We start from the raw sequence: 25,076 nt of genomic DNA, 5'->3' as shown, positions 1-25,076 counted from the left end.
GGTGTCAAAACAGTCTCCAGATCCATGTGTGTTTGCACACGGACACACATAGTAATTCAGGCCATCATTCAGCATCGGGGGATGGCTAAATGATACAGTTCAATATGTACCATAGAATTCCTTTTTGGAATTTTTTGGGGAAGGCAATGATGTCCATAGAGCATCAGTGGTTTTGTTCAGTGTGTCTTAATTGCCTTGGTGAAACGATTCATTCTCACCATTTCGCTTGCTCGTACTCTAAGTCACAGTTCTTGATAGAGAGATCCATTCCAAGAAATGGGAAAAGAAAGGAGAATAAAAAGGTGAAGATAGAGATGATTGGAGAGATGTACCAGGGAAAGAGAGAAAAGATGAGATGGTATGAGGGAGAGGGTGTCAACCTGTGAAAGAGCATGAGGTGGAAAATAGATCGAAATCGACTGTGGTAACTGTCTCTGTGCAGCCATGCAGGCCCTGGGCTTGTTGGCTGTTGTACATTGTCCTGTGGTTGGTCTGCTTGCCACAGAGCCATCTCTGCCTGTATTTACTCTGATTCATAGACCAGGCTTCCCTCCAGCACTAAACACAGCCAGTTCAGAGGGGAGTTGTGCCCAGATGTCACCAAGCAGCTAGATAATGCAGCATGTGTTTGTGACATGAAGTAGAGATGGTGTGTCCTGGACAGCTGAGAACAGTCAGAGCAGAGCTGGGAGATGAAGGGTGAATGGCTTTGTTTGATGTCTTTTTAGTCTACTGTAGCCCAATATAAACAGTAGTTACTGTAACTACAGGATAATGCATACAATATGAATGAATGATGTCTTCTCTATTTCTGTAACAACTAATTCATGCAGGCAGCAAACCAAAACACAGCCAACAGTTCAACCTGGGTTCAGTTTTCTCTGCTATAAGTTACAGTTGTGTTCAACTGGCAAGCTGGAGTCTGCTTGAGGGCACACAGCTCAAGTAGAGCATTGTGTTTCTTATGACTGAACTATTTTGTGAGAAGTATTGTTTTTGATCGTTTGATCGGTTTTGCTGGTCTGTAGAAGTAAAAAAAAATACATTTCACCCCGTTGGAATTGTAAAGGGTTTGTTTATCCTAGTGCTACTGACGTGGAGTAAACATGTTTGTGGATAATTTCTTCCTTACCTCACCTGGTGTCAGTCTCATTGCTGGTAACTCCAACTGACTTTAAAAAGGTGGTACAGATGTTGTCTCTCACCAGGATGATTGGATCCCCTGGATCTCTGTATTTCTCCCTCTGAAAAATATCAAAGAAAAGTCATTTCTAAAAGATCTAAAACTGTGAGTCAACATCTCCATTTGAAAGGCTTCAGACAGTCCTGCTCACAAAAAGGTGTGCAAACATCTTCATTTGACTCCTCACTGTCAACCCTAAAACTACCATTCAGCCACAGGGAGAGTTAGTATAATCCATACTACTTAGCGTCTAAAGAGTATGTAGTAACCCCTAGCATCAGTGCACAGTGTCAAGAGGCAAATTCGATTACAATGGCAGATAGGTCTCTGGAGGGAAGCTCAGGTCTGTGTAGGAATTGAATTGCACTCTGTGAAATTGTGATCATTATTATCGACCGACATCGGATTCTCCTTAGTCATGGCGTGATTATTTCTAACAACAGCGTGAATTCACTATTACTAATCAAATCTTGGAGGGCGCATAAAGCATCCTCTTACATGGCTTTGCCTCAAACTATTTTATTTAGGAAAGCATCTAAAGGTGAGAGCTGTGAAGAGTGTCTCTTTTATTTTCTGAGAGGAAAGTGACATTGAGAAGTTTGAGATAAATGTCAGACTTACAGTACATGTGAACCATCACTTGTCATTAATCTTGGGATAAATTTAGACATTAGACATTTCATAATCACAAACTTACTCACTATACATTCATCCTACTGAATAGTTGTATCTCTCTATTTGTGACCGACCGGCTCGATTCAGTCTTATGTAGCAACATTTGAAATCGTTTAAAAAAAAATGTATTTTACATTGGATAAAAGCAGACTCAGAGCTAGTAATCATACACTACAGTTGATCAACAATGGTAAAGTAATTCTGCTTCGAAAGTTGATAAAGTTGTTAATACACTTTTGAGAAAATTGCCCTTGAATGTTTGGGTACACCTACTGGAGCGTTTTTCTTTGTCTACGCCCATTCAGCATCATTCACACCCTCTTAAGCCTTAGCCCCAACCATCTCTTTAAGGATTCACATGTGATGCCATGTGCTAAACAGATTGAGTACGGGAGTGTACTAAACAACCAACGATTTCATCCGTTTAAAAATGAATTTAGTATAGGTCAATCTAGCAAACCAGGCAACTTTCTAAACAATGTTTTGGTTAGTTTCTAGCTTGTTAGCTAGCCAGTTCAAATAATGATCATATCATAAAACTGACATCATCTTAACTTTAGCTAATTTGTATTCATTATTACAGAAAAATAAACTCACAACAAGATCATTATTTTCAAGTTAATGGTGAGCTAATTACAGAAAACAGCTTACGGCTGTGAGTGTGATGAAATAAAAGCAGGGCATTCTACTGGAGAAATGTAGAACTTGGACACGGTCTCGTTGGCCTAGCTTCATATCCTAATTTGACTTTGGTGCAGGTCATATTGATCTTCACATTCCTGTCTCTGGTAAACACACACTACTGTATATCAAATCAAATGTATTGTTTAGACAAGTAGGTAGCTAGCTAAACAATAAACCATAATCCCAACTCATAACGCTAAAGCTAACCAACTAGGTTCAATGTTAAGTAGCTAGCTAACATTAGGCTATAACTAGCAAGCAAATGGATCTGAGATATGAATAATATTACTACACAAATCAAACACGTAACGTTAGCTAGTGAGCCATCCAGCAAGCTAACATTAGCTAGCTAGCTAACAGTACGCTTTAACTTGCAATGAAAATGATTTTCTGCCAAAATTAGAAACGTATAATATCTGAAAATGTAGCTAGCTAGACTCTCTTACCTGTATACATGTATGAACAATTCTCCCTCTGTTACGGATGCCATGGTTGCGCTTAGTTTGAAGATGTAATTCAGAGACAGGTGTTTTATATAACAGCCTGTGTGTGTTCTTTTTTTGACTTCATCTGCATATTTGCAATCAAATGCCTGAATTTTCTAAATTTCCTTAGCTATCCTACTCCATCGGGAATTCCACTGATTTCAAAACTCGAAGTGGAGAGTGGAGAGCATTTGCAACATTATCACAGTTCTTCGTGATATCTTTCAAAAAAGCCACGTTAGAAAGGATTACCTACACATACTGAGCAGCTTATATTATAGACAGAAGCGGGCTACATGGCAGACCAATCCGAACTCATCTCTCGGCATGTCCAGTCCATCCATTATCTCAGCCAATCATGGCTAACAGGAAGGTTCCTGCCTTTTTCCGTCGCTAAACCAGGCTCGTAATTAAACAATTGATTCATATTTACAGATGGCATACAAGTTTGTTATTAAGGCAAAAAACTTTTACATGTTCCAGATGGCATTTCTGCCAAAAAAACGCATTTTGATAAAAAAACGATGTTTTTGTTCAAATGCCTCTCCTGTGAAGTAGTGACGCACCTAGTGATGCACCTAGTTTCCTGAAACTAGTCACATTTGTCCACGCAGCACAACCATAAGTGTTGAAACTGTCAAGGACAATTAGTATATAAAATCCCAGCAGCATATCCTACTCTTTACGACAGATAAGGCAGTATTACATCAGAGAGCTTTTGTAAGTCCTTTATTTCCATTTCACTGAGGTCCTGCTCTAATAAAGGACAAGAGAAGTAGCCGTTATCACTGCTGTACCATATCAATCTCTTCACACTGCCTGTTGTTTTGGCAGTTGTGTCTGGGGTTTTGGAGACAATTACAGTAGCAAGATAACATACTTTTCTCCATTTTCAAAGTGGTTTTCCACTACAAGGATTGTGTGTTTTCTGTGCTTTATCATGGTTTACTTCTTTCTCTGGCATGTGGTTAAGGAGTGTGGGTCAAGGGATTGTGTGTGTGTGTGTGTGTGTGTGTGCCAGTGTGCATGCATATGCACACTAGGGGTAATCTACATTCTGAAAGTCATGCCATCCTTCAGCTAGAGTCTGTCTTTTAGAAAACTTGTGTCTTTTAATCTTTTATCTCAGAAGTCAGACGAATATTTACATTTTCTTGATGAAATTCTCCTTTCAGTTCTTTCCCTCGCTCTGGCTGTGATTGCAGAGCTTGTCTGCGATAATGAACACTCATGCTGACTTACTGCAGGCTTCACAGTGAGGACTGTCATTATTAATCTGTCACAGAACTTTTTAAAGGCATTCCCTATACTAATGGAGATAAATGTAGAAGAGATGAAAGACGATCGTGTTGTTGCTCTTTATTAACCCTGAGAGACGTCCTCTGGTGTATCTTTTGACACTTAAGCCGTCATTCCGGCAAAAAAGACCCACTTTCAAAAGCACTGTTCATTTCCGACCTTACTTCTTGAGAGCAAATACATTTAACACTGTGGTTTTGGATACTTATAGTAATACTGTATGAGAGCAATTTGGAGCTATCATTATCATCCCTCCCACTTTTTGAATTTAGCACCTATACCCTGGGGCTTCCTGATTGCATCTTAACCGCTGCAGGTGGGAATAATTACTCTACGGCTCAGCCATTATTATATTTGGTAATCATGAGACATTCAGAGCAAAACCTTCACTTTGGCTAATTGGAAGAAGGAGGAATAAAGGTATTCAAATGAATCATCAAAGGGTTATCATGAGGATTTTTTCCTGAAGGGCCTTTTCTAAGGGCCTCTTGTGGCAATTTGGCTACAGTAGTAGTTAGTTAATCAGGGTGGTTATTGTTCCACTTTACTCACTAGCCACTGCACTTAACCTTCTATGTGACAAGATATCCACTCATAATGCTCCTTACAGCCTGGTAAATGGGGGTCCCTAACCCTAGACTAAACCCTAGACTAACAGATTTTGCAATTACAACAGAGCCATATATGTATCCAATGTATATATATTTTTTTGACTTTAAAGAAAAAATATGTTTTCTATGCAATGTAATATTTAGGAATCATGTTCTCTGGTATTATATTTATCTTCTAGTATGCTCTAATACCTCCATGTTGTTGGTGTGTTTCTCTCCAGTGTCTTCTCTAGAGAATGGAAATGTTGGGGGCCAGAGGAGAGTCGAAGCAGACAGCGGAGCCTTCACACACTCGTCCACACAGGACACAGAGAGTGAGATCCACCATTTTACCACAGCATCCTCCATGAACGTCCCCAACCACCGACCTGTCTTCAGAGGCATCGCCCTACATGAACTCCTGCTCACTAAAGATTTCCAGGGGGACCAGCGGTTTTTCACAGACCATGGAGACGTGGCAGGACATCCCACAATGCCTGGCTCTGTTACTGCCTTTGAGGCGGGGGACGCCTCAACTCGCCTGGTGCCACACGAGGACGCCCCTGCCTTCTCTGACATCGCCACTACTGCCACGGTGGCTGCCACAACCCCCCTCACCATCTCTGCTTCCACAGACCCTGGGCTACTGGTGAGCATGGCTCAGAATAACAAGTTCGCCAAAGACAAGGCCAGGGAGGCAGAGAAGGTGGCAGTGACCACAGACTCCCTGACCACCCCTGTAGTGGCAACCACTCCCCCTACAGTCAGTGGCCGCAGCCCCAATGCCCCCCCCTTCCTGAATGGAAGCGCCAATGGTCAGGGGGAAGTTATCATGGAAACCACCTTGCCCCCCCCTGTCCTGACCACCTCAGTGAGGGTGGAGAAAGGTGAGTCAGAGGAACCAGGGGTAAAGAACAAAACAGGCATCCAGCTCACCAAACTGACTGCCGTATCCACAGGAGAGGTGGATGAGGGAATGACCACCACAACCATCATCACAACCACCACCATCACCACCATGCAGACACCAGGTAATTTCTGTTTCTATTGGTCTCATACACATACAGTATAGAGTGAAGTAGAAGTATATAAATCCAATTACATCCAATTGGCAACTGCTGCTTTTCTGTAATGGCCTAATGCAATGGCTTTAGAGTAGCAGCTTTAATGCAGGCAGCGTCAAATCACTTAAACTATCAACAGTTAAAAATGTACTCGGGGGCTGTCCATTTCGAGGTGTCGTAGAAAAATGCACCCCCTTCCCCAATGTTACAAATATTTTCACATGACCTTGAAGCGTTAGGTTCTCGGCACGCGAGGAAAAGCCACTAGGATCGGAGAGGAGGCAGAGCGTGTGTTAAGCTTTCCTGAATAACTGGGCCTGCTGGGAGCGTACAATATGTGGCCACATTATTATTGAATGACTTGGGAGAATGATGATTTGCAACAGACAGCACATCTCAGTATCAAAACTTAAAATATATCCAGACTGGCCTACAACTTTGCCTTTCTAGACCTAATAAACCGCCAAGAGTATACCCACAACTAATCCAAATTGAATTAAATGATCAAATCACAGGGCTTTTGCACCGTTGTTGAAATGACATTTTCACTGCAGTTTACAGCCTAGAGTAGAACTTTCATTACACTGTGGTGTTGTAGAATAGTCTAGGTAGGAGAATTGTATTGTCCCCCTCTCTTGCGTGTTTCATGTCTTCACTGTTCTTTTATGTGCAATGACGTACCTGGCCTCTCCACTTACATAGAAAATTGGTGCAGCTTTGAATAATTTTATGTGTGGTATGATGCTAGCTAGCCTATTGCAGATCTGGAAAAACAATCCATCTACCACTATTGTCACTATGAATGTTGGATAGAGGGCAGGATAGACAGTTAGACTAGTTTACTATATTGACTTGTGGTACAGTAAAAGTTAACGCCCAGAAAAGTCTAGTGCAGAAGTACCAAAACACCTTGATATAGGGGAGGCACATGGAAGCAGATTAAAACATTTGGCTAGGATGGAAGACATTATATAGTAAAACCTGCAAAAGGGTGAATGTAAACCAGGGGGAAATGTACTTCTGTAAGACCCGATGCTGGAGATGAGAAGCAGGTATAGGGAGTGAACATTTAATTAATTATCAACAGACATGGAACAGGACAGGAACAGCGTCAGAACAGGGAGAATAAAATGACATGAAGACAATAAATGCTGAAGCGGGGAACAGACAGATATAGGGGAGGTAATGAGAGCAGGTGATTGAGTCCAGGTGAGTCCAATGAATCGCTGAAGCGCGTGACGAGGGAAACAGGTGTGCGTAATGATGGTGGCAGGAGTGCGTAGTGCGGGGTAGCCTGGCGCCCTCGAGCGCCAGGGAGGGAGAGCAGGAGCAGGCGTGACAGTACCCCCCCTCTAGGGGTGCCACCCGACGTCCCACCTGGGCGAGCCTGACGGGCCGGCCGAGGCATGGCGCTGGACAAGCCGGCTGAGGGTGTAGAAGCCCGACGAACCGGCAGAGGCGTGGGAGCCTGGCAAACCAGATGAGGCGTGGGAGCCTGGCGATCCAGTTGAGGCGTGAAGCCTGAGGATCCCGCTGGGATGTGGTAGCCTGGCGAGCCAGCTGAGACATGGGAGCCTGATGATCTGGCTGAGGCGTAAAAGCGCGTGACGAGAGAAACAAGTGTGCATAATGATGGTGGCAGGAGTGTGTAGTGATTGGCAGCCTGGCGCCCTCGAGCGCCAGGGAGGGAGAGAGGGAGCAGGCGTGACAACTTCCTTCTCCAGTGCCCAATAAAAAAAACACACAACCTTCCCCAAATCCAAAGAAAAGAGTATGACAACCAGGGGTTGGAACCAAAACTATTTCACAATCGTTTCATTTTGAACAGAACCATTTTTTTTTGTTCCATTCCACTGTTACAAACAAAAAAAGAACGTTTTATATGGGTCCTTTCTGTTACTTTTTATACCTCTGAAATAATTTTTTAAAAACATTTACATTAACATTAAATTACCCTACCAATCAGTGTGGATAGAGCAGCCTGCTTTTGAGCGTGCAAGCTATTTACATCCATTCGACAGACGAGTGTAAGGTGCGAGATGCGACTGAAATTTTGCTGGTGGGGAGAGTGCGAGAGAGGGTGGTGGAGAAGGCTTGGCTTGACACGCTGGGCATCTTGTTATGACATGCATTATCTGAATTAGGCCCACAGAATTATACCTACGGAGGAGTGGCTTCTATGATGGAACTCTGAATATCTTTGAACGTTATTTTCCACACATAACGCAACAAAGTGCATATGCAATTTCAGCAGGCAGGCTAGCAGACACTAGAATAGGTTTCTGAGTGAAAGAGTAGGGCTTTCCATAGGCACTTTGTTGCGTTTTGTGAGGAAAATAATGTTATTAACTTCTACTTGGTACTCATCCCGGATCCGGGAGCACCCTCATCAGTAAAAAAGCTGACTAGCATAGCGCCACAAGCATCCATACTAGCATCTAAATATCATGAAATCACAAGTCCAAGACACCAGATGAAAGATACACATCTTGTGAATCCAGCCATCATTTCCGATTTTTAAAATGTTTTACAGGGAAAACACAATATGTATTTCTATTAGCTAACCACGATAGGAAAAGACCCAACCGCATATTTCCACCATTTTTTTTACTGCATAGGTAGCTATCACAAATTCGACCAAATAAAGATATAAATAGTCACTAACCAAGAAACAACTTCATCAGATGACAGTCTGATAACATATTTATTGTATAGCATATGTTTTGTTCGAAAAATGTCACCAAAGCAGCTAGAATAACTACAGAGACCAACGTGAATGACCTAAATACTCATCATAAAACATTTATGAAAAATACACAGTGTACAGCAAATGAAAGACAAACATCTTGTGAATCCAGCCAATATTTCAGATTATTTAAGTGTTTTACAGCGAAAACACAATATAGCATTATATTAGCTTACTACAATAGCCTACCACACAGCCCCATTCATTCAACATAACGTTAGCGATAGCAAATAAACCAGCAAAAGATATAAATTTTTTCACTAACCTTCTCAAACTCCATCAGAAGACAGTCCTATAACATCATATTACACAATACATATATGGTTTGTTCGAAAATGTGCATATTTAGCGGCACAAATCGTGGTTATACAATGAGAATAGTAGCCAAACTGCAACCAAAATGTCGGGAGAAATCTTGGGAGAGGCACCTAATCTAATCAATAACTAATCATAAACTTGACTAAAAAATAGAGGTTGGACAGCAAATTAAAGATACATTAGTTCTTAATGCAACCGCTGTGTTAAATTTTTTAAATTAACGTTACTACGACATACAGCGTGCGTTAAAGCGAGACCGCGCCGAAATTAATGGCGGAATAATAGTTTAACATTTTCGACACATATACTAATTAACATCATAAATAGTTCTTACTATTTGATGAGCTTCCATCAGAATCTTGTACAAGTTGTCCTTTGTCCAGAATAATCGTTGCTCGGTTGTAGATTGTCGTCTTCAACTTTGGAATTAGCAGCAAACATTAGCCATGTGGCGCAGACGTGTCCAAATCCCCAGGACGCAGCACAAAGAAAATACCGAAAATCGCAATATACTGATATAAACTGATATAACTCGGTTTAAAATAACTACATTATGATGTTTTTAACACGTATATCGAATAAAATCAGAGCCGGATATATCTAACGCCTATAACAACAGCTTTTCAGAACGCAATCCTGAGGTCTGTCTCGCGCCATGACGAACGTTGAAAAGACTGCACCCCCGGTTCCAAGAGCTCTTGTTCGGCCTCAGATCTACCTAGACACCCCATTCCAATTCTCACTGCTTACTGACATCTAGGGGAAGGCGTATGCAGTGCATGTAGACCCATAGATTACATGCAAATTAATAAACTGACCCTGGAACAGAGCCCCCGATTTCAGATTTCTCACTTCCTGACAGGAAGTTTGCTGCAAAATGAGTTCTGTTTTACTCACAGATATAATTCAAACGGTTTTAGAAACTAGAGAGTGTTTTCTATCCAATAGTAATAATAATATGCATATTGTACGAGCAAGAATTGAGTACGAGGCAGTTTAATTTGGGAACTATTTTTTACAAAGTCGAAATGGCGAAATGGCGAAATGGCGAAAGGTTTTAACTGGTTCCATGCATTTAAAATAATGGTTCTGTTCCGGAACAGTATATTTCACTTTCGTTCGCGGTTCTGATTTTGTTCCTAAAATTTTTTTTTGATTCTGTTCCATGACCGGTTCCAAACCCTGATGACAACCCTTAGCAGTAACCTAAAGTGTCCTGCATGACTGCCTCTCGTTTACAGTGTTTACTCAGATTTTAGTCAGAGTCTTGTACAGCGTGGCAGGAACAGCGTTGGAGAGGGCCAGTCAGTGTTTCTCATCCTTCCATGCTGACAGCTCCTATTCATCTGGCACCCAGGATCACAAAGCAGATCATGCGGCAAACCAATCTGCAGAGGCCGGCTCCACCTGATCTGTGCTGCCTGGCTGTCCTCTCCAGTGGGTCTAGATGGCTGAGGGGCGGCGTGATCTCCAAGGCCCGGCTGAGAGGCAGGGAATCTGGGGAGTTAATGAGGGGGTTAGAGGGCCACTGAGACACAGATGGGCTGTCAGAGATGGATCAGTAGTCTGGGAAGAGGGATCACTTGTCTTTTCATTTCTCCTGTGCCAGGTCCCTGCACTGTGAATTTCACTGACCCTGAGGGCCACATCAAGATTCCACAGCAGCATTCTGCAGCGTTGTCGTCTGACCCTGCAGTGGATTGCATCTATGTGGTGACGGTCTACCTGGGATACGGGATTGAAGTACAGGTCAGTGAAAACGGGATACTGTCTAAGTTGTCCCTTTTATGGGGTTCACATCCATACACTTTCCCACATCTCAAGGTTTTAATGGAAACCTGCTCAGTGTGTTAATGTTAATGGAAATGAGAGGAGGGCTGTTAGGTCCAGGTTTGCCAATAGGCCTTGGGTTAGTGTTGCTGGACACACTGTTTTAGCACCGCAATCCGCTCTCTCTAGCACTCTCTCTCTCTCTTCCCTACCTTCATTTAACCTAATTATCATGGCTGTCGTTAGAGCCTGCGGCTCTGATGAAGTGTGTTACACCTTTATGCTATTTTCAGCTGCCCAAACGCTAATGAGCTACGCATCTATTGGAATCTCAAACTAACATAACACTTCAGCTTGCTCATGAAACAAATGGCTCATGTCAACATTTATGAGTGCAGCTTATTTATGCCATTACAAAGTCGTGAGCTTCACATGACTTCAAGGAAAAAATACAATAAAAAAAATCAACTGCACTTCATGTTTAGCAAGTGTCTTTCTTGTAACTAGAGCAGTTTCAAAATAAAACCATTATAGTTATTCCTGAAAATGTTCTCTTGGAGTGGTAAGGGGAAATCTGAATTCAGCCAGGGCTGTTTGCTTGTTGTGTTTCTATTCATTCATGTGGAACTTGTTATCTCTGGGCTGTCACATCAACAGTCCCACCACAATCAATACAGACCCAGCAGCAGAGACACCACAGCATAGCGAAATGTTTAGTCAGCCGTCATTTCATAATGATCTAATGAGACAAAATGGCCTACTAAAATTGCTTGCGAAAGCGTAGGTAAAAGACAAACCCCGAGTTCAATTTGCTAGCATGCATTCAGAGGGCTCTCACTTTGAATGCATCTCTTTCACTGGTCCCGTCTTGGCTGCATCCAATGTTTATCTATGGAAGCAGGCATCAGTCATTATTTTCTCCACGGAAGGAAGGGATGGTGCGTCTATTTCCCCTAGCAAAAATAATAATAAGTTACTTAAATTCATCTATGTGGAGTCTACATTAAATAGGTCAAAATGCATTTAGATTCATTTACATTTCCAGACAAAATGTATAATTCTGTATCGCATCAACAGTACCTTGGCAATAAGATTATCTCATAATTCATTGATTGAGTGTAAAATATATTTCACAATGTATTTATCATACATTGCATGATGCAATACAAACTGTGCATTTCATATCATTCATATAATTTTGTCTCATGGAAATGAACCAATTCTACTGCATAGTGAATTTCTTTAGCAATAGTTGCATACTACTGTAGTTTACAGTAAATACTTTAATCTTGGGTTGTGTTCCTAGTTCCTAGTTCAGTGGCCATGACTGTAGTACTGTGTTTTGATTAAATCGGAACAACAATTAATTGAATATACTCTAAATTGGTCACTGAGCAATCTTCCCTTCTTGATTACACACACAATCAAAACAATCTCTCATTGAGCAAAATATATATTTGAGAACATGCTTTTTGTAAAGGGAAAGTATGTGTGGCATTGGCTAAGTAGGAGAATGAATTGCCTCTTGCAATGGACGGAGTAATTATGTTTTTCCCCATTGGCTGAAAGAGCCATTCACAGACCACCAATTACTTAGCTAGAAGTATGCTGACCATAGGGACTTACTATAAAGTAACAATTTAAGTTAGACTTTTGTGCTTCAGATCATGACTAAACCACTACTTATCTCCATGGCCACATTGCATGTTGTTGGTATTTGTCTATCTTTCAGTTATGTGGATTGAAAGCCACCTTGCTTGTTTCTCTTAGTGAAAACTTTCCCTTAAATTAAAAGTAACTTTATACAAATCCTTCAGGACCTTTGACTACCAGGACTGATAGGGCCATTGTTCACTCAAGGTCATCTCCAGTTTATGCACGATAAGGAGGCATGCAGTATAATTTAGTGTTTGCCTAAGCAAATGACAATGATACACCCCCACTCATGTCCCAATACCCTTTCAGCTATGCAGTGGACTCAGAGATAACCTACATTAAACCCAGCCACGATTAAAAGGGTCATTGTTAAAGTCTCATGGCATGTTGCCTGAGCACAGTGAGATGATCTGGTAAGTAAATCCATATGCACTCTCATTTCAGCACATTGTCTCTAAACATTAGGAACACCCTCCCCCTTTTGCCCTCAGAACAGCCTCAGTTCATCGGGGCATGGACTCTACAAGGTGTCGAAAGTGTTCCACAGGGACACTAGCCCAAGTGGACTCCAATGCTTCCCACTGTTGTGTCAAAATGGCTGGATGTTCTTTGAGTGGTGGACCATTATTGATATAGAAAGGAAACTGTTGAGCATGAAAAACACAGCAGCTTAACAGTTACACTTAACCCTCCTACTGTGTTCCGGTCGAATTGGACCGGTTTTACTAGTTTTCTCTCTGAAAAATGTAGTTCATTTAATCAGATTGTCATAAGGTTCCATGACTTTGTCCACACAGGGCATCTGAACACACAAAACACATTTTGATGATTTTCATTACATTTTTGGTGTTTTATTTAACTTTTGTACTCCTGTGGTGTTCCCGGTCAAAAAGAACCGTTCATTAGAAATGAATGGGTGAGACTACAATTAAAGAATAAAATTAAGTTCAGGCACATGCCCATTCATCAGATCGACACACTTCCTCTCACAGACCCCACATGCATGTGTGTTTGAACACACACACACACACACACACACACACACACACACACACACACACACACACACACACACACACACACACACACACACACACACACACACACACACACACACACACACACACACACACACACACACACACACACACACACACACACACACACACACACCTCACTCCCCTTCTTGGCTTCCATGGCAACCTGCACAGGAACCTTTCCCCAATATAATCTTTCCCCCACGGGAACCACACCTGTTGGCATTCTCACAAACAATCGCCAAATTGTTTCAATAATATATAGAACTTTTCTCACAGCTCTGGTATAAAAACATTTTTTGAGGCCTTGCTCACAATTCATTCTGTGGCAGCTAAATGACCAAACGATATACTACTGTACGGTATGTGAGGCTCTTGATCATATTTTTGATCATGACACTGGTGGGGAGGAGAGAGTCCTTGTTAAACTTTGACACAAAGTAGTTTGTGATAAATGGCACATTACGTTTCATCTGAGTATTTGCTATAGTCAATATAATCCATACATTATGCTTCTTTTTTTTTAAACTCAAAAACAAGTTGTATGAGGTCAGGTCAATGAGGCCTACAGGCCATAAATAGCAAATAGAATTTCAAAACTTGTAATGTTCACAAGAACTTAAGTTGATAAAAAGATCTAACACAACATTAGGTGATAATATATGTATTATTATGGATTCATAATCAGCTCTAATGGGGCGGTCATTTTGGACCAGGAACACAGAATTAATTAACATGAAACGAACACAACAGGAGGGTTAAACCGGTGTTCCTGGCACCTACTAACATACCTCGTTTAAAGGCACTTAAATCTTTTGTCTTGCCTATTCACACAAACAGAATCCATGTCTCAATTGTCTCAAGGCTTAAAAAACCTTATTTAACCTGTCTCTTCCCCTTCATCTACACTGATTGAAGTTTAACAAGTGACATCAATAAGGGATCATATCTTTCACCTGGATTCACCTGGTCAGTCTATGTCATGGAAAGAGCAGGTGTTCCTAATGTTTTGTCCACTCAGTGTAAATATTTAGGCATATCATATGAAGTACGCCTCATGTGAAATCATTGTCAAAAGTGCAAGAGATACGGTTGCATGTAGGTCTAGATTATTTATGGATTCATCATACAGAAATATTTGAACAACTCCAAAGCAGTTGCATGTGGCGAAGGAACCACTGACTCGCTGCATTTTTCTATTATCAAGACCCAGGCAGGTAACGCTTAACTGGTAAGGATAGCTCATGAGGTGTCCTAAATATTTGTTGACTTGGTGTGACTCTTATGACTAAAAGAGGCTTCATGCATAGCTTTTTTCAGCACCTATGGCCATTTTTCTACTATGACGCTTGGTGGATACGGGCCCAGATGAACCCATCCATTTCCTCAAGATGGAAGCAGATTTCTAATGCACTTAATTCCCGGCAACTAGCTGGAGACTCTAATAATAGCTTCATATTTTAAAGGCTCTGTGAAATTCTTTTGTAAGAGGAAAACAGTCTGAGATGTCATCTGTGTGATTGTGAGTGTGATGCTGGGCCTTGCGAGAGGAGGAGGACGCCTCCGGGGCATGAAAGATCCTTCTTGATATCTTTCACCAGGGACACTGATGATGAAAAGAGCCGCAGAGATGTATTGATGCCTTCACTCCAGGCCAATTTTCCAAATGTACATAATTGAATGAGAAACCTTCTTCAAGTGGAGACGAGGGGTGTTTCTGAGAGAGAGGACGCCCACTCCAGTCTGTGCCCCCTTGCTAAAAAGGAAATAGAGCCATGAAGAGGAAAATGTAAACTTCTCCATGTTTCATCTTAACTCTCCATTCTGTCTCCATTGAGAACACATGCATAGGCCAACATGTAAGTGGTTTATAATGAACATGAGACTGAGGGTAGGAGTGTTGTTATGAGTGTTGTTATCACCAGGGACAGTCCACGGAAGGGCTGCCTTCACTTTTAGGATTGGTACGCCACCAGTACTGTTGTCCTGAAGTGACACAGCTCAGTTGAATCTGCAACCATCACAAAGCATCTGACATTTACATGATGAAATACACTGAGCGTACAAAACATTAGGAACTTGTTTTTTCATACTTGGTTTTTCACGCTCAACAGTTTCCCGTGTGTTTCAAGAAGGCTCCACCACCCAAAGGACATCCAGCCATCTTGACACAACTAGAGTCAACATGGACCAGCAACCTTGTGGAACGCTTTCGAGGAACATCCGGCGCCGAAACGAGATGGCCGCCTCGCTTCGCGTTCCTTGGAAAATATGCAGTATTTTGTTTTTTTATGTGTTATTTCTTACATCGGTACCCCAGGTAATCTTAGGTTTCATTACATACAGTCGGGAGGAACTACTGAATATACGATTAACGTCAACTCATCATCGTTCCTACCAGGAATATGACTTTCCCGAAACGGATCCAGTGTTTTGCCTTCCACCCAATACAATGGATCTGATCCCAGCCGGCGACCCTGTGCGACGCCGTAAAAGGGGCAAACGAGGCGGTCTCCTGGTCAGGCTTCGGAGACGGGCACATCGCGCTCCACTCCCTAGCATACTACTCGCCAATGTCCAGTCTCTTGACAATAAGGTTGATGAAATCCGAGCACGGGTAGCATTCCAGAGAGACATCAGGGATTGCAACGTGCTCTGCTTCACGGAAACATGGCTAACTCAAGAGACGCTAACGGAGTCGGTGCAGCCAGCTGGTTTCTTCATGCATCGCGCCGACAGAAACAAACATCTTTCTGGTAAGAAGAGGGGCGGGGGGGTATGCCTTATGATTAACGAGACGTGGTGTGATCATCATAACAACACACAGGAACTCAAGTCATTCTGTTCACCTGATCTAGAACTCCTCACAATCAAATGTCGACCGCATTATCTACCAAGGGAATTCTCCTCAATCATAATCACAGCCGTATATATTCCCCCCCAAGCAGACACATCGATGGCCCTGAACGAACTTTATCTGACTCTTTGTAAACTGGAAACCACACACCCTGAGGCTGCATTCATCGTAGCTGGGGATTTTAACAAGGCTAATCTAAAAACAAAACTCCCTAAATTCTATCAGCATATCGATTGTGCTACCAGGGCTGGAAAAACCCTAGATCATTGTTATACTAATTTCCGCGACGCATATAAGGCCCTCCCCCGCCCCCCTTTCGGAAAAGCTGACCACGACTCCATTTTGTTGATTCCAGCCTACAAACAGAAACTAAAACAACAAGCTCCCGCGCTCAGGTCTGTTCAACGCTGGTCCGACCAATCTGATTCCACGCTTCAAGACTGCTTCGATCACGCGGATTGGAATATGTTCCGCATTGCGTCCAACAACAATATTGACGAATATGCTGATTCGGTGAGCGAGTTCATTAGGAAGTGCATTGACGATGTCGTACCCACAGCAACGATTAAAACATTCCCAAACCAGAAACCGTGGATTGACGGCAGCATTCGCGTGAAACTGAAAGCGCGAACCACTGCTTTTAACCAGGGCAAGGTGACCGGAAGCATGACCGAATACAAACAGTGTAGCTATTCTCTCCGCAAGGCAATCAAACAGGCTAAGTCCCAGTACAGAGACAAAATCGAGTCGCAATTCAACAGCTCAGACACAAGAGGTATGTGGCAGGGTCTACAGTCAATCACGGATTACAAAAAGAAAACCAGCCCCGTCGCGGACCAGGATGTCTTGCTCCCAGACAGGCTAAACAACTTTTTTGCCCGCTTTGAGGACAATACAGTGCCACTGACACGGCCCCCTACCAAAACCTGCGGGCTCTCCTTCACTGCAGCCGAGGTGAGTAAAACATTTAAACGTGTTAACCCTCGCAAGGCTGCAGGCCCAGACGGCATTCCCAGCCGCGTCCTCAGAGCATGCGCAGACCAGCTGGCTGGTGTGTTTACGGACATATTCAATCAATCCTTATCCCAGTCTGCTGTTCCCACATGCTTCAAGAGGGCCACCATTGTTCCTGTTCCCAAGAAAGCTAAGGTAACTGAGCTAAACGACTACCGCCCCGTAGCACTCACTTCCGTCATCATGAAGTGCTTTGAGAGACTAGTCAAGGACCATATCACCTCCACCCTACCGGACACCCTAGACCCACTCCAATTTGCTTACCGACCCAATAGGTCCACAGACGACGCAATCGCAACCACACTGCACACTGCCCTAACCCATCTGGACAAGAGGAATACCCATGTGAGAATGCTGTTCATCGATTACAGCTCAGCATTTAACACCATAGTACCCTCCAAACTCGTCATCAAGCTCGAGACCCTGGGTCTCGACCCCGCCCTGTGCAACTGGGTCCTGGACTTCCTGACGGGCCGCCCCCAGGTGGTGAGGGTAGGTAACAACATCTCCACCCCGCTGATCCTCAACACTGGGGCCCCACAAGGGTGCGTTCTGAGCCCTCTCCTGTACTCCCTGTTCACCCACGACTGCGTGGCCATGCACGCCTCCAACTCAATCATCAAGTTTGCGGATGACACTACAGTGGTAGGCTTGATTACCAACAACGACGAGACGGCCTACAGGGAGGAGGTGAGGGCCCTCGGAGTGTGGTGTCAGGAAAATAACCTCACACTCAACGTCAACAAAACAAAGGAGATGATTGTGGACTTCAGGAAACAGCAGAGGGAGCACCCCCCTATCCACATCGACGGGTCAGTAGTGGAGAAGGTGGAAAGTTTTAAGTTCCTCGGTGTACACATCACGGACAAACTGAATTGGTCCACCCACACAGACAGCGTCGTGAAGAAGGCGCAGCAGCGCCTCTTCAACCTCAGGAGGCTGAAGAAATTCGGCTTGTCACCAAAAGCACTCACAAACTTCTACAGATGCACAATCGAGAGCATCCTGTCGGGCTGTATCACCGCCTGGTACGGCAACTGCTCCGCCCACAACCGTAAGGCTCTCCAGAGGGTAGTGAGGTCTGCAGAACGCATCACCGGGGGCACACTACCTGCCCTCCAGGACACCTACACCACCCGATGTCACAGGAAGGCCATAAAGATCATCAAGGACAACAACCACCCAAGCCACTGCCTGTTCACCCCGCTATCATCCAGAAGGCGAGGTCAGTACAGGTGCATCAAAGCAGGGACCGAGAGACTGAAAAACAGCTTCTATCTCAAGGCCATCAGACTGTTAAACAGCCACCACTAACATTTAGCGGCCGCTGCCAACATACTGACTCAACTCCAGCCACTTTAAAAATGGGAATTGATGGAAATTATGTAAAAATGTACCACTAGCCACTTTAAACAATGCCACTTAATATAATGTTTACATACCCTACATTACCCATCTCATATGTATATACTGTACTCTATATCATCTACTGCATCTTGCCATCTTTATGTAATACATGTACCACTAGCCACTTTAAACTATGCCACTTTATGTTTACATACCCTACAGTACTCATCTCATATGTATATACCGTACTCTATACCATCTACTGCATCTTGCCTATGCCGTTCTGTACCACCACTCATTCATATATCTTTATGTACATATTCTTTATCCCTTTACACTTGTGTGTGTGTATAAGGTAGTAGTTGTGGAATTGTTAGGTTAGATTACTTGTTGGTTATTACTGCATTGTCGGAACTAGAAGCACAAGCATTTCGCTACACTCGCATTAACATCTGCTAACCATGTGTATGTGACTAATAACATTTGATTTGATTTGATTTGATTTGACACCTAGTCGAGTCCATACCCAACGAATTGGGGCTGTTCTGAGGGCAAAGGGGGCTGCAACTCAATATTAGGAAGATGTTCCTAATGTTTTGTACACTCAGTGTATAACCACAAGGATAATAATTAAACATGTTTTTTATTCGATTATTGAATTACCTACATCATGGTATTTCAAGGTATCCATCTGGAGCGCAATATCACATTGTTAAAAAAAATGTCTAAATTGTTTATGCCTATAAGTTGGGCAATTGAAGACATCTAGGGACTATGTTAACTTTGATTGTGTTTGATGAAAATTATAAACCTTTCAGCATTATCGGCAAGTGACTTGATTCTACTGTGCCAAAGCGATTTAGAGTTGTTAAACATAGTGACGAGTGTGTTTATATAATGATAACCATCAGAATTGGTTAAAAAAAGGTTATGCATGCAAACATATGAGGCAATAATTAAGTGTTGGCAAACTGATCTTGTCAGAAAAAATGATATCAAATGTTTTATCATTGCAACATTTGATGTACAGTCACATTCATCATGGTTGTCTGAGCGACCCGTGATATAAAGTTCACAGCTGGCAATGCCTTATCGCCATTGTTTATTCCCCAATTTGCAACAATGTCAATGAGCGTCATCACTATCTTTCCTTTGCTGTACCTCAAACTGTTGTGATTACCAGCTGAGAAAAAACTTTTATGAGTTGATTTTACTCCTGGCTCAGACTTTGTCTGGGCAGTGTCTTAACATCATCCCAAAACCTACTCTGAGCTGGAAGTTTTTTGTTGTTGTCTTCAAACAGGTTTTAACAGGATTCCTAAGACCTTTTCTGAGATGCTTTGTGTACACGGCCCAGATCTGATCAAGGATTTAAACTTCTGTGTAACGTATGCCTAGTTTGAGGGAAACCTGTTAGCCTGTGTGTCTATGCACAAACACAAGCTAGGATTCAGGACGTGAGACCTGCTTAGAACTAAGGTTTAATGGTAGTCAACGGTGGGTGGTTGATTAATCCACATGGTCCCATTGAGTGAAGTGCCAAGACCGTGGCTCACAGTTTTATAAGTAAATGGAGAGCAGAAAGGGCTTCAGGATGTAGAGTTGGAAATTCAGAATTTCAGATGTTGCATTTACATGGGAGTTGCTGCTTTATGTCTAGGCAAATCAGGTGTATATTCCATTATGTGTTTTACATTTTTTACATAGATACACTACCGTTCAAAAGTTTGGGTCACTTAGAAAATTCCTTGTTTTTGAAAGAAAAGCACATTTATTGTCTATTAAAATAACATCAAATTGATCCGAAATACAGTGTAGACATTGTTAATGTTGTAAATGGCTATTGTAGCTGGAAACAGATGATTTTTTATGGAATATCTACATAGACGTACAGAGGCCCATTATCAGCAACCATCACTCCTGTGTTCCAATGGCACGTTGTGTTACCTAATCCAAGTTTATCAGTTTAAAAGGCTAATTTATCATTAGAAAACCCTTTTTCAATTATGTTTGCACAGCTGAAAACTGTTGTCCTGATTAAAGAAGCAATTAAACAGGCCTTATTTAGACTAGTTGAGCATCTGGAGCATCAGCATTTGTGGGTTCGATTACAGGCTCAAAATGGCCAGAAACAAAGACCCTTCTTCTGAAATTCATCAGTCTATTCTTGTTCTGAGAAATGAAGGCTATTCCATGCGAGAAATTGCCAAGAAACTGAAGATCTCGTACAATGCTGAGTACTACTCCCTTCACAGAACAGCGCAAACAGGCTCTAACCAGAATAGATATAGGAGTGGCTGGCCCCGGTGCACAACTGAGCAAGAGGACAAGTACATTAGAGTGTCTAGTTTGAGAAACAGACGGCTCACAAGTCCTCACCTGGCAGCTTCATTAAATAGTACCCGCAAAACACCAGTCTCAGCGTCAACCGTGAAGAGGTGACTCCGGGATGCTGGCCTTCTAGGCAGAGCTGATGCTCCAGATACTCAACTAGTCTAAATAAGTCCAGTTTAATTGCTTCTTTAATCAGCACTACAGTTTTCAACTGTGCTAACATAATTGCAAAACGTTTTTCTAATGATCATTTAGCCTTTTAAAATTATAAACTTGGGTTAGCTAACACAACATGCCATTGGAACACAGGAGTGATGGTTGCTGATAATGGGCCTCTGTACGCCTATGTAGATATTCCATTAAAAATCATCTGTTTCCAGCTATAATAGTCATTTACAACATTAACAATGTCTACACTGTATTTCCGATCAATTTGATGTTATTTTAATGGACAAACAATGTGCTTTTCTTTCAAAAACAAGGAATTTTCTAAGTGACCCAAACTTTTGAACGGTAGTGGGCTTTTTTGGGCTTATGCAAATCATCAGCCTGGGAAATTGGGCCATGATTAGTTTTAGGCTTCCCACAGACACACATGGTAATGGCTATTGAATGTTTACTTCCTTATTTTTCTGTCCTTCCTGCAAAACGATATCCACATTACCCCTTCCCTGGCATTTCTAATACTCCAAACACCTCATTTACTACGAAAGACCTTGAATGGTTGAGCTTTTTCATCCCGCCCGGCTCTGGAGGGCTAAGATAAGTTTAGGTGGAGGGTGTTTGTTTGTATGTATGTATGTTTTTCTCCTGCTTGGAGTTTTGGATCTATGCTAAGGTTAATGGCACACACACACACACACACACACACACACACACACACACACACACACACACACACACACACACACACACACACACACACACACACACACACACACACAACCGCGCTCTCAGTCAAACTTTTGATATAGTAGCTCTTGTTCTCTCTAGCCCCTCCAGTGGACTCCTATCTCAGCAGGCAGTCTCTGTGTAGTGGAATATGATGAAATGCTGGTTCTGGAAAGCATGCAGAGCCCTGTTTATCAGCCCACATCACTGAGGCAGGTAGCCTGATGGGATGAGTATGTCCATGTGAGGACCAACTGGACCCAACACACAGATTGAAACAGGGACTATAAGGCTCAGACCAGTGGATGAATGGGCAGAGGCCCTTGGACAAATGTGATAAAGGGCTGTACAGTCACATGCTAGGCCTAGTGTTCAGTTAGAGAGATAGAACAACTCAATAGACAGTCTCGCACCTCCCTCTCTGGTGACGGCAGCTATTGATTGAAGCCAGGGCATGTGTTACCACTCCAAATCATCTGCCACTCAAGGAGGCTGTACTGTCTGCAGGATGTCACAGGATCAATCTGCCCAGGCTCTTAGGACTGTAATGAAATGGACATGTAAACCTGTGTCATGACTGTCCACGAGCATCCAAATAGGTCAGATCAGGTTTGCAATGAATAACTTCAATCAGACCCCCTTTTAACTGGAGAGGGGGGTAGGAAATAGCTAATGGGGATTGACACTCACGTCCTTTTGTAAATCAAAGCAGAAGATCCAGGCCTGTGCTCTCCAAATTCACCAAAGGAATGTTTCTATTAAAAAAAAATGTTTTAAACTTTATTTAATGGTAACCAGGCAAGTCAGTTAAGGACACATTCTTATTTACAATGACGGCCTACCAAAAGGCAAAGGCCTCCTGTGGGGACAGGGGTTGGGATTAAAAATGTAAAATAAATCAAATATAAATATAGGACAAAACACTCATCACGACAAGAGAGACAACACAACACTACATAAAGAGAGACCTAAGACAACAGCATAGCATGGCAGCAACACATGACAACACAGCATGGTAGCAACACAACAAAACAACAACATGGTAGCAACACAACATGGTAGCAGCACAAAACATGGTACAAACATTATTGGGCACAGATAACAGCACATAGGGCAAGAAGGTAGAGACAACAATACATCACACAAAGCAGCCACAACTGTCAGTAAGAGTGTCCATGATTGAGTCTTTGAATGAAGAGATTGAGATAAAACTGTCCAGTTTGAGTTTGTTGCAGCTCGTTCCAGTCGCTAGCTGCAGCGAACTGAAAAGAAGAGCGACCCAGGGATGTGTGTGCTTTGGGGACCTTTATCAGAATGTGACTGGCAGAATGAGTGTTGTATGTGGAGGATGAGTGCTGCAGTAGATATCTCAGAGAGGGGGGAGTGAGGCCTAAGAGGGTTTTATAAATAAGCATCAACCAGTGGGTCTTGCGACGAGTATACAGAGATGACCAGTCTACAGAGGAGTATAGAGTGCAGTGATGTGTCCTATAAGGAGCACTGGTGGCAAATCTGATGGCCGAATGGTAAAGAACATCTAGCCGCTCGAGAGCACCCTTACCTGTCGATCTATAAATTACATCTCCGTAATCTAGCATAGGTAGGATGGTCATCTGAATCCGGGTTAGTTTGGCAGCTGGTGTAAAAGAGGAACAATTACAATAGAGGAAATCAAGTCTAGATTTAACTTTAGCCTGCAGCTTTGATATGTGCTGAGAGAAGGACAGTGTACCATCTAGCCATACTCCCAAGTACTTGTATGAGGTGACTACCTCAAGCTCTAAACCCTCAGAGGTAGTAATCATACCTGTGGGGAGAGGGGCATTCTTTTATACCAAACCACATGACCTTTGTTTTGGAGGTGTTCAGAACAAGGTTAAGGGTAGAGAAAGCTTGTTGGACACTAAGAAAGCTTTGTTGTAGAGCATTTAACACAAAATCCGGGGAGGGGCCAGCTGAGTATAAGACTGTATCATCTGCATATAAATGGATGAGAGAGATTCCTACTGCCTGAGCTATGTTGTTGATGTAAATTGAGAAGAGCGTGGGGCCTATGATCGAGCCTTGGGGTACTCCCTTGGTGACAGGCAGTGGCTGAGACAGCAGATTTTCTCACTTTATACACTGCACTCGTTGAGAGAGGTACATGTAGTTAGCAAACCAGGCCAAAGACCCCTCAGAGACACCCCTCTGAGACCCTAATACTTCCATATCAAAAGCTTTGGCCAACTCAATAAACATTGCAGCACAACATTGCTTAGAATCAAGGGCAATGGTGACATCATTGAGGACCTATAAGTTTGCAGTGACACATCCATAACCTGAGCGGAAACCAGATTGCATACCCAAGAGAATACTATAGACATCAAGAAAGCCAGTCAGTGTGCTTTTTTCCCACTGAAACTCGAACACGTTCAAAAGCAAATACTGGAATAATATTTCTAACGTATAACGTGGGGAATGGTCAGAGGCGATCCATAGAACACTACTGTCATTTTGTTTGTTATTTTGTGATGTCATTAAAAATGTTATAAAGGAAATACGGTAACTTAGAAAGTATTCCCACTACATAGATTAAGTTCCCATACTATGGGTTGTGCATTAAATATAAAAAATGATTAAAGTGTTTTTGTTAATTGAGGGATGGGATTTGAGAAGTTATGAGCTAATTGCTTTCCGTAACTTTGCACATTGAGTAATCACCGCCCCGAAGTGAACCGGAACCACCCCTGTCGGTGCCGGAACCGCCCCTGTCGAGCAAAAGGTGTAAATGATGGGTTATGAATTAACTAATTGATCCAGAGAAAGCGTGAAGTGGCAGCTGTGCATTTAAAATGGTTTGAACTTTGAATCTCAACACAAGGTGGAGACGATAAACTCACCTCCCGGACAATCAGGTACGGCTGACTAACTATCCTAAGTAAGGTATTTTCGAAAGCTAATTTAAGTAGGACCATCCTGTTACTCTGCTCAAACCATCATATCATGCTACTCTCATCACTCCACTGGGGAACCTTCGATACGGCTGACTAGCCTAGCTTCAAAGAAGCATCTTCAAGAGCGAATGGAAGGGTAGTGCTACAGAGGGTAGTACGTACGACTCAGGACATCACTGGGGCCAAGCTT

At 42.6% G+C, this 25,076-nt stretch overlaps 1 protein-coding gene across 6 annotated transcripts in view; it reads left to right on the top strand.

The window, feature by feature from the left end:
* Positions 1 to 25,076, top strand: part of LOC139537196 (seizure protein 6-like) — a 242,084-nt gene that overhangs the window by 100,530 nt on the left and 116,478 nt on the right. For all 6 annotated transcript variants that reach the window (XM_071338233.1, XM_071338236.1, XM_071338231.1 and 3 more), the window contains exons 2-3: positions 5,159 to 5,947; positions 10,654 to 10,793. In XM_071338233.1, the coding sequence (XP_071194334.1) occupies positions 5,159 to 5,947; positions 10,654 to 10,793 (929 nt within the window). The remainder of the gene's footprint in view (positions 1 to 5,158; positions 5,948 to 10,653; positions 10,794 to 25,076) is intronic.

Source organism: Salvelinus alpinus, chromosome 13, assembly GCF_045679555.1.
Source record: "Salvelinus alpinus chromosome 13, SLU_Salpinus.1, whole genome shotgun sequence".
Classification (NCBI taxonomy): Eukaryota; Metazoa; Chordata; class Actinopteri; order Salmoniformes; family Salmonidae; genus Salvelinus; species Salvelinus alpinus.
The sequence above is the reverse complement of the archived record's forward strand: the minus strand, read 5'-3'. Positions and strand labels throughout refer to the sequence as shown.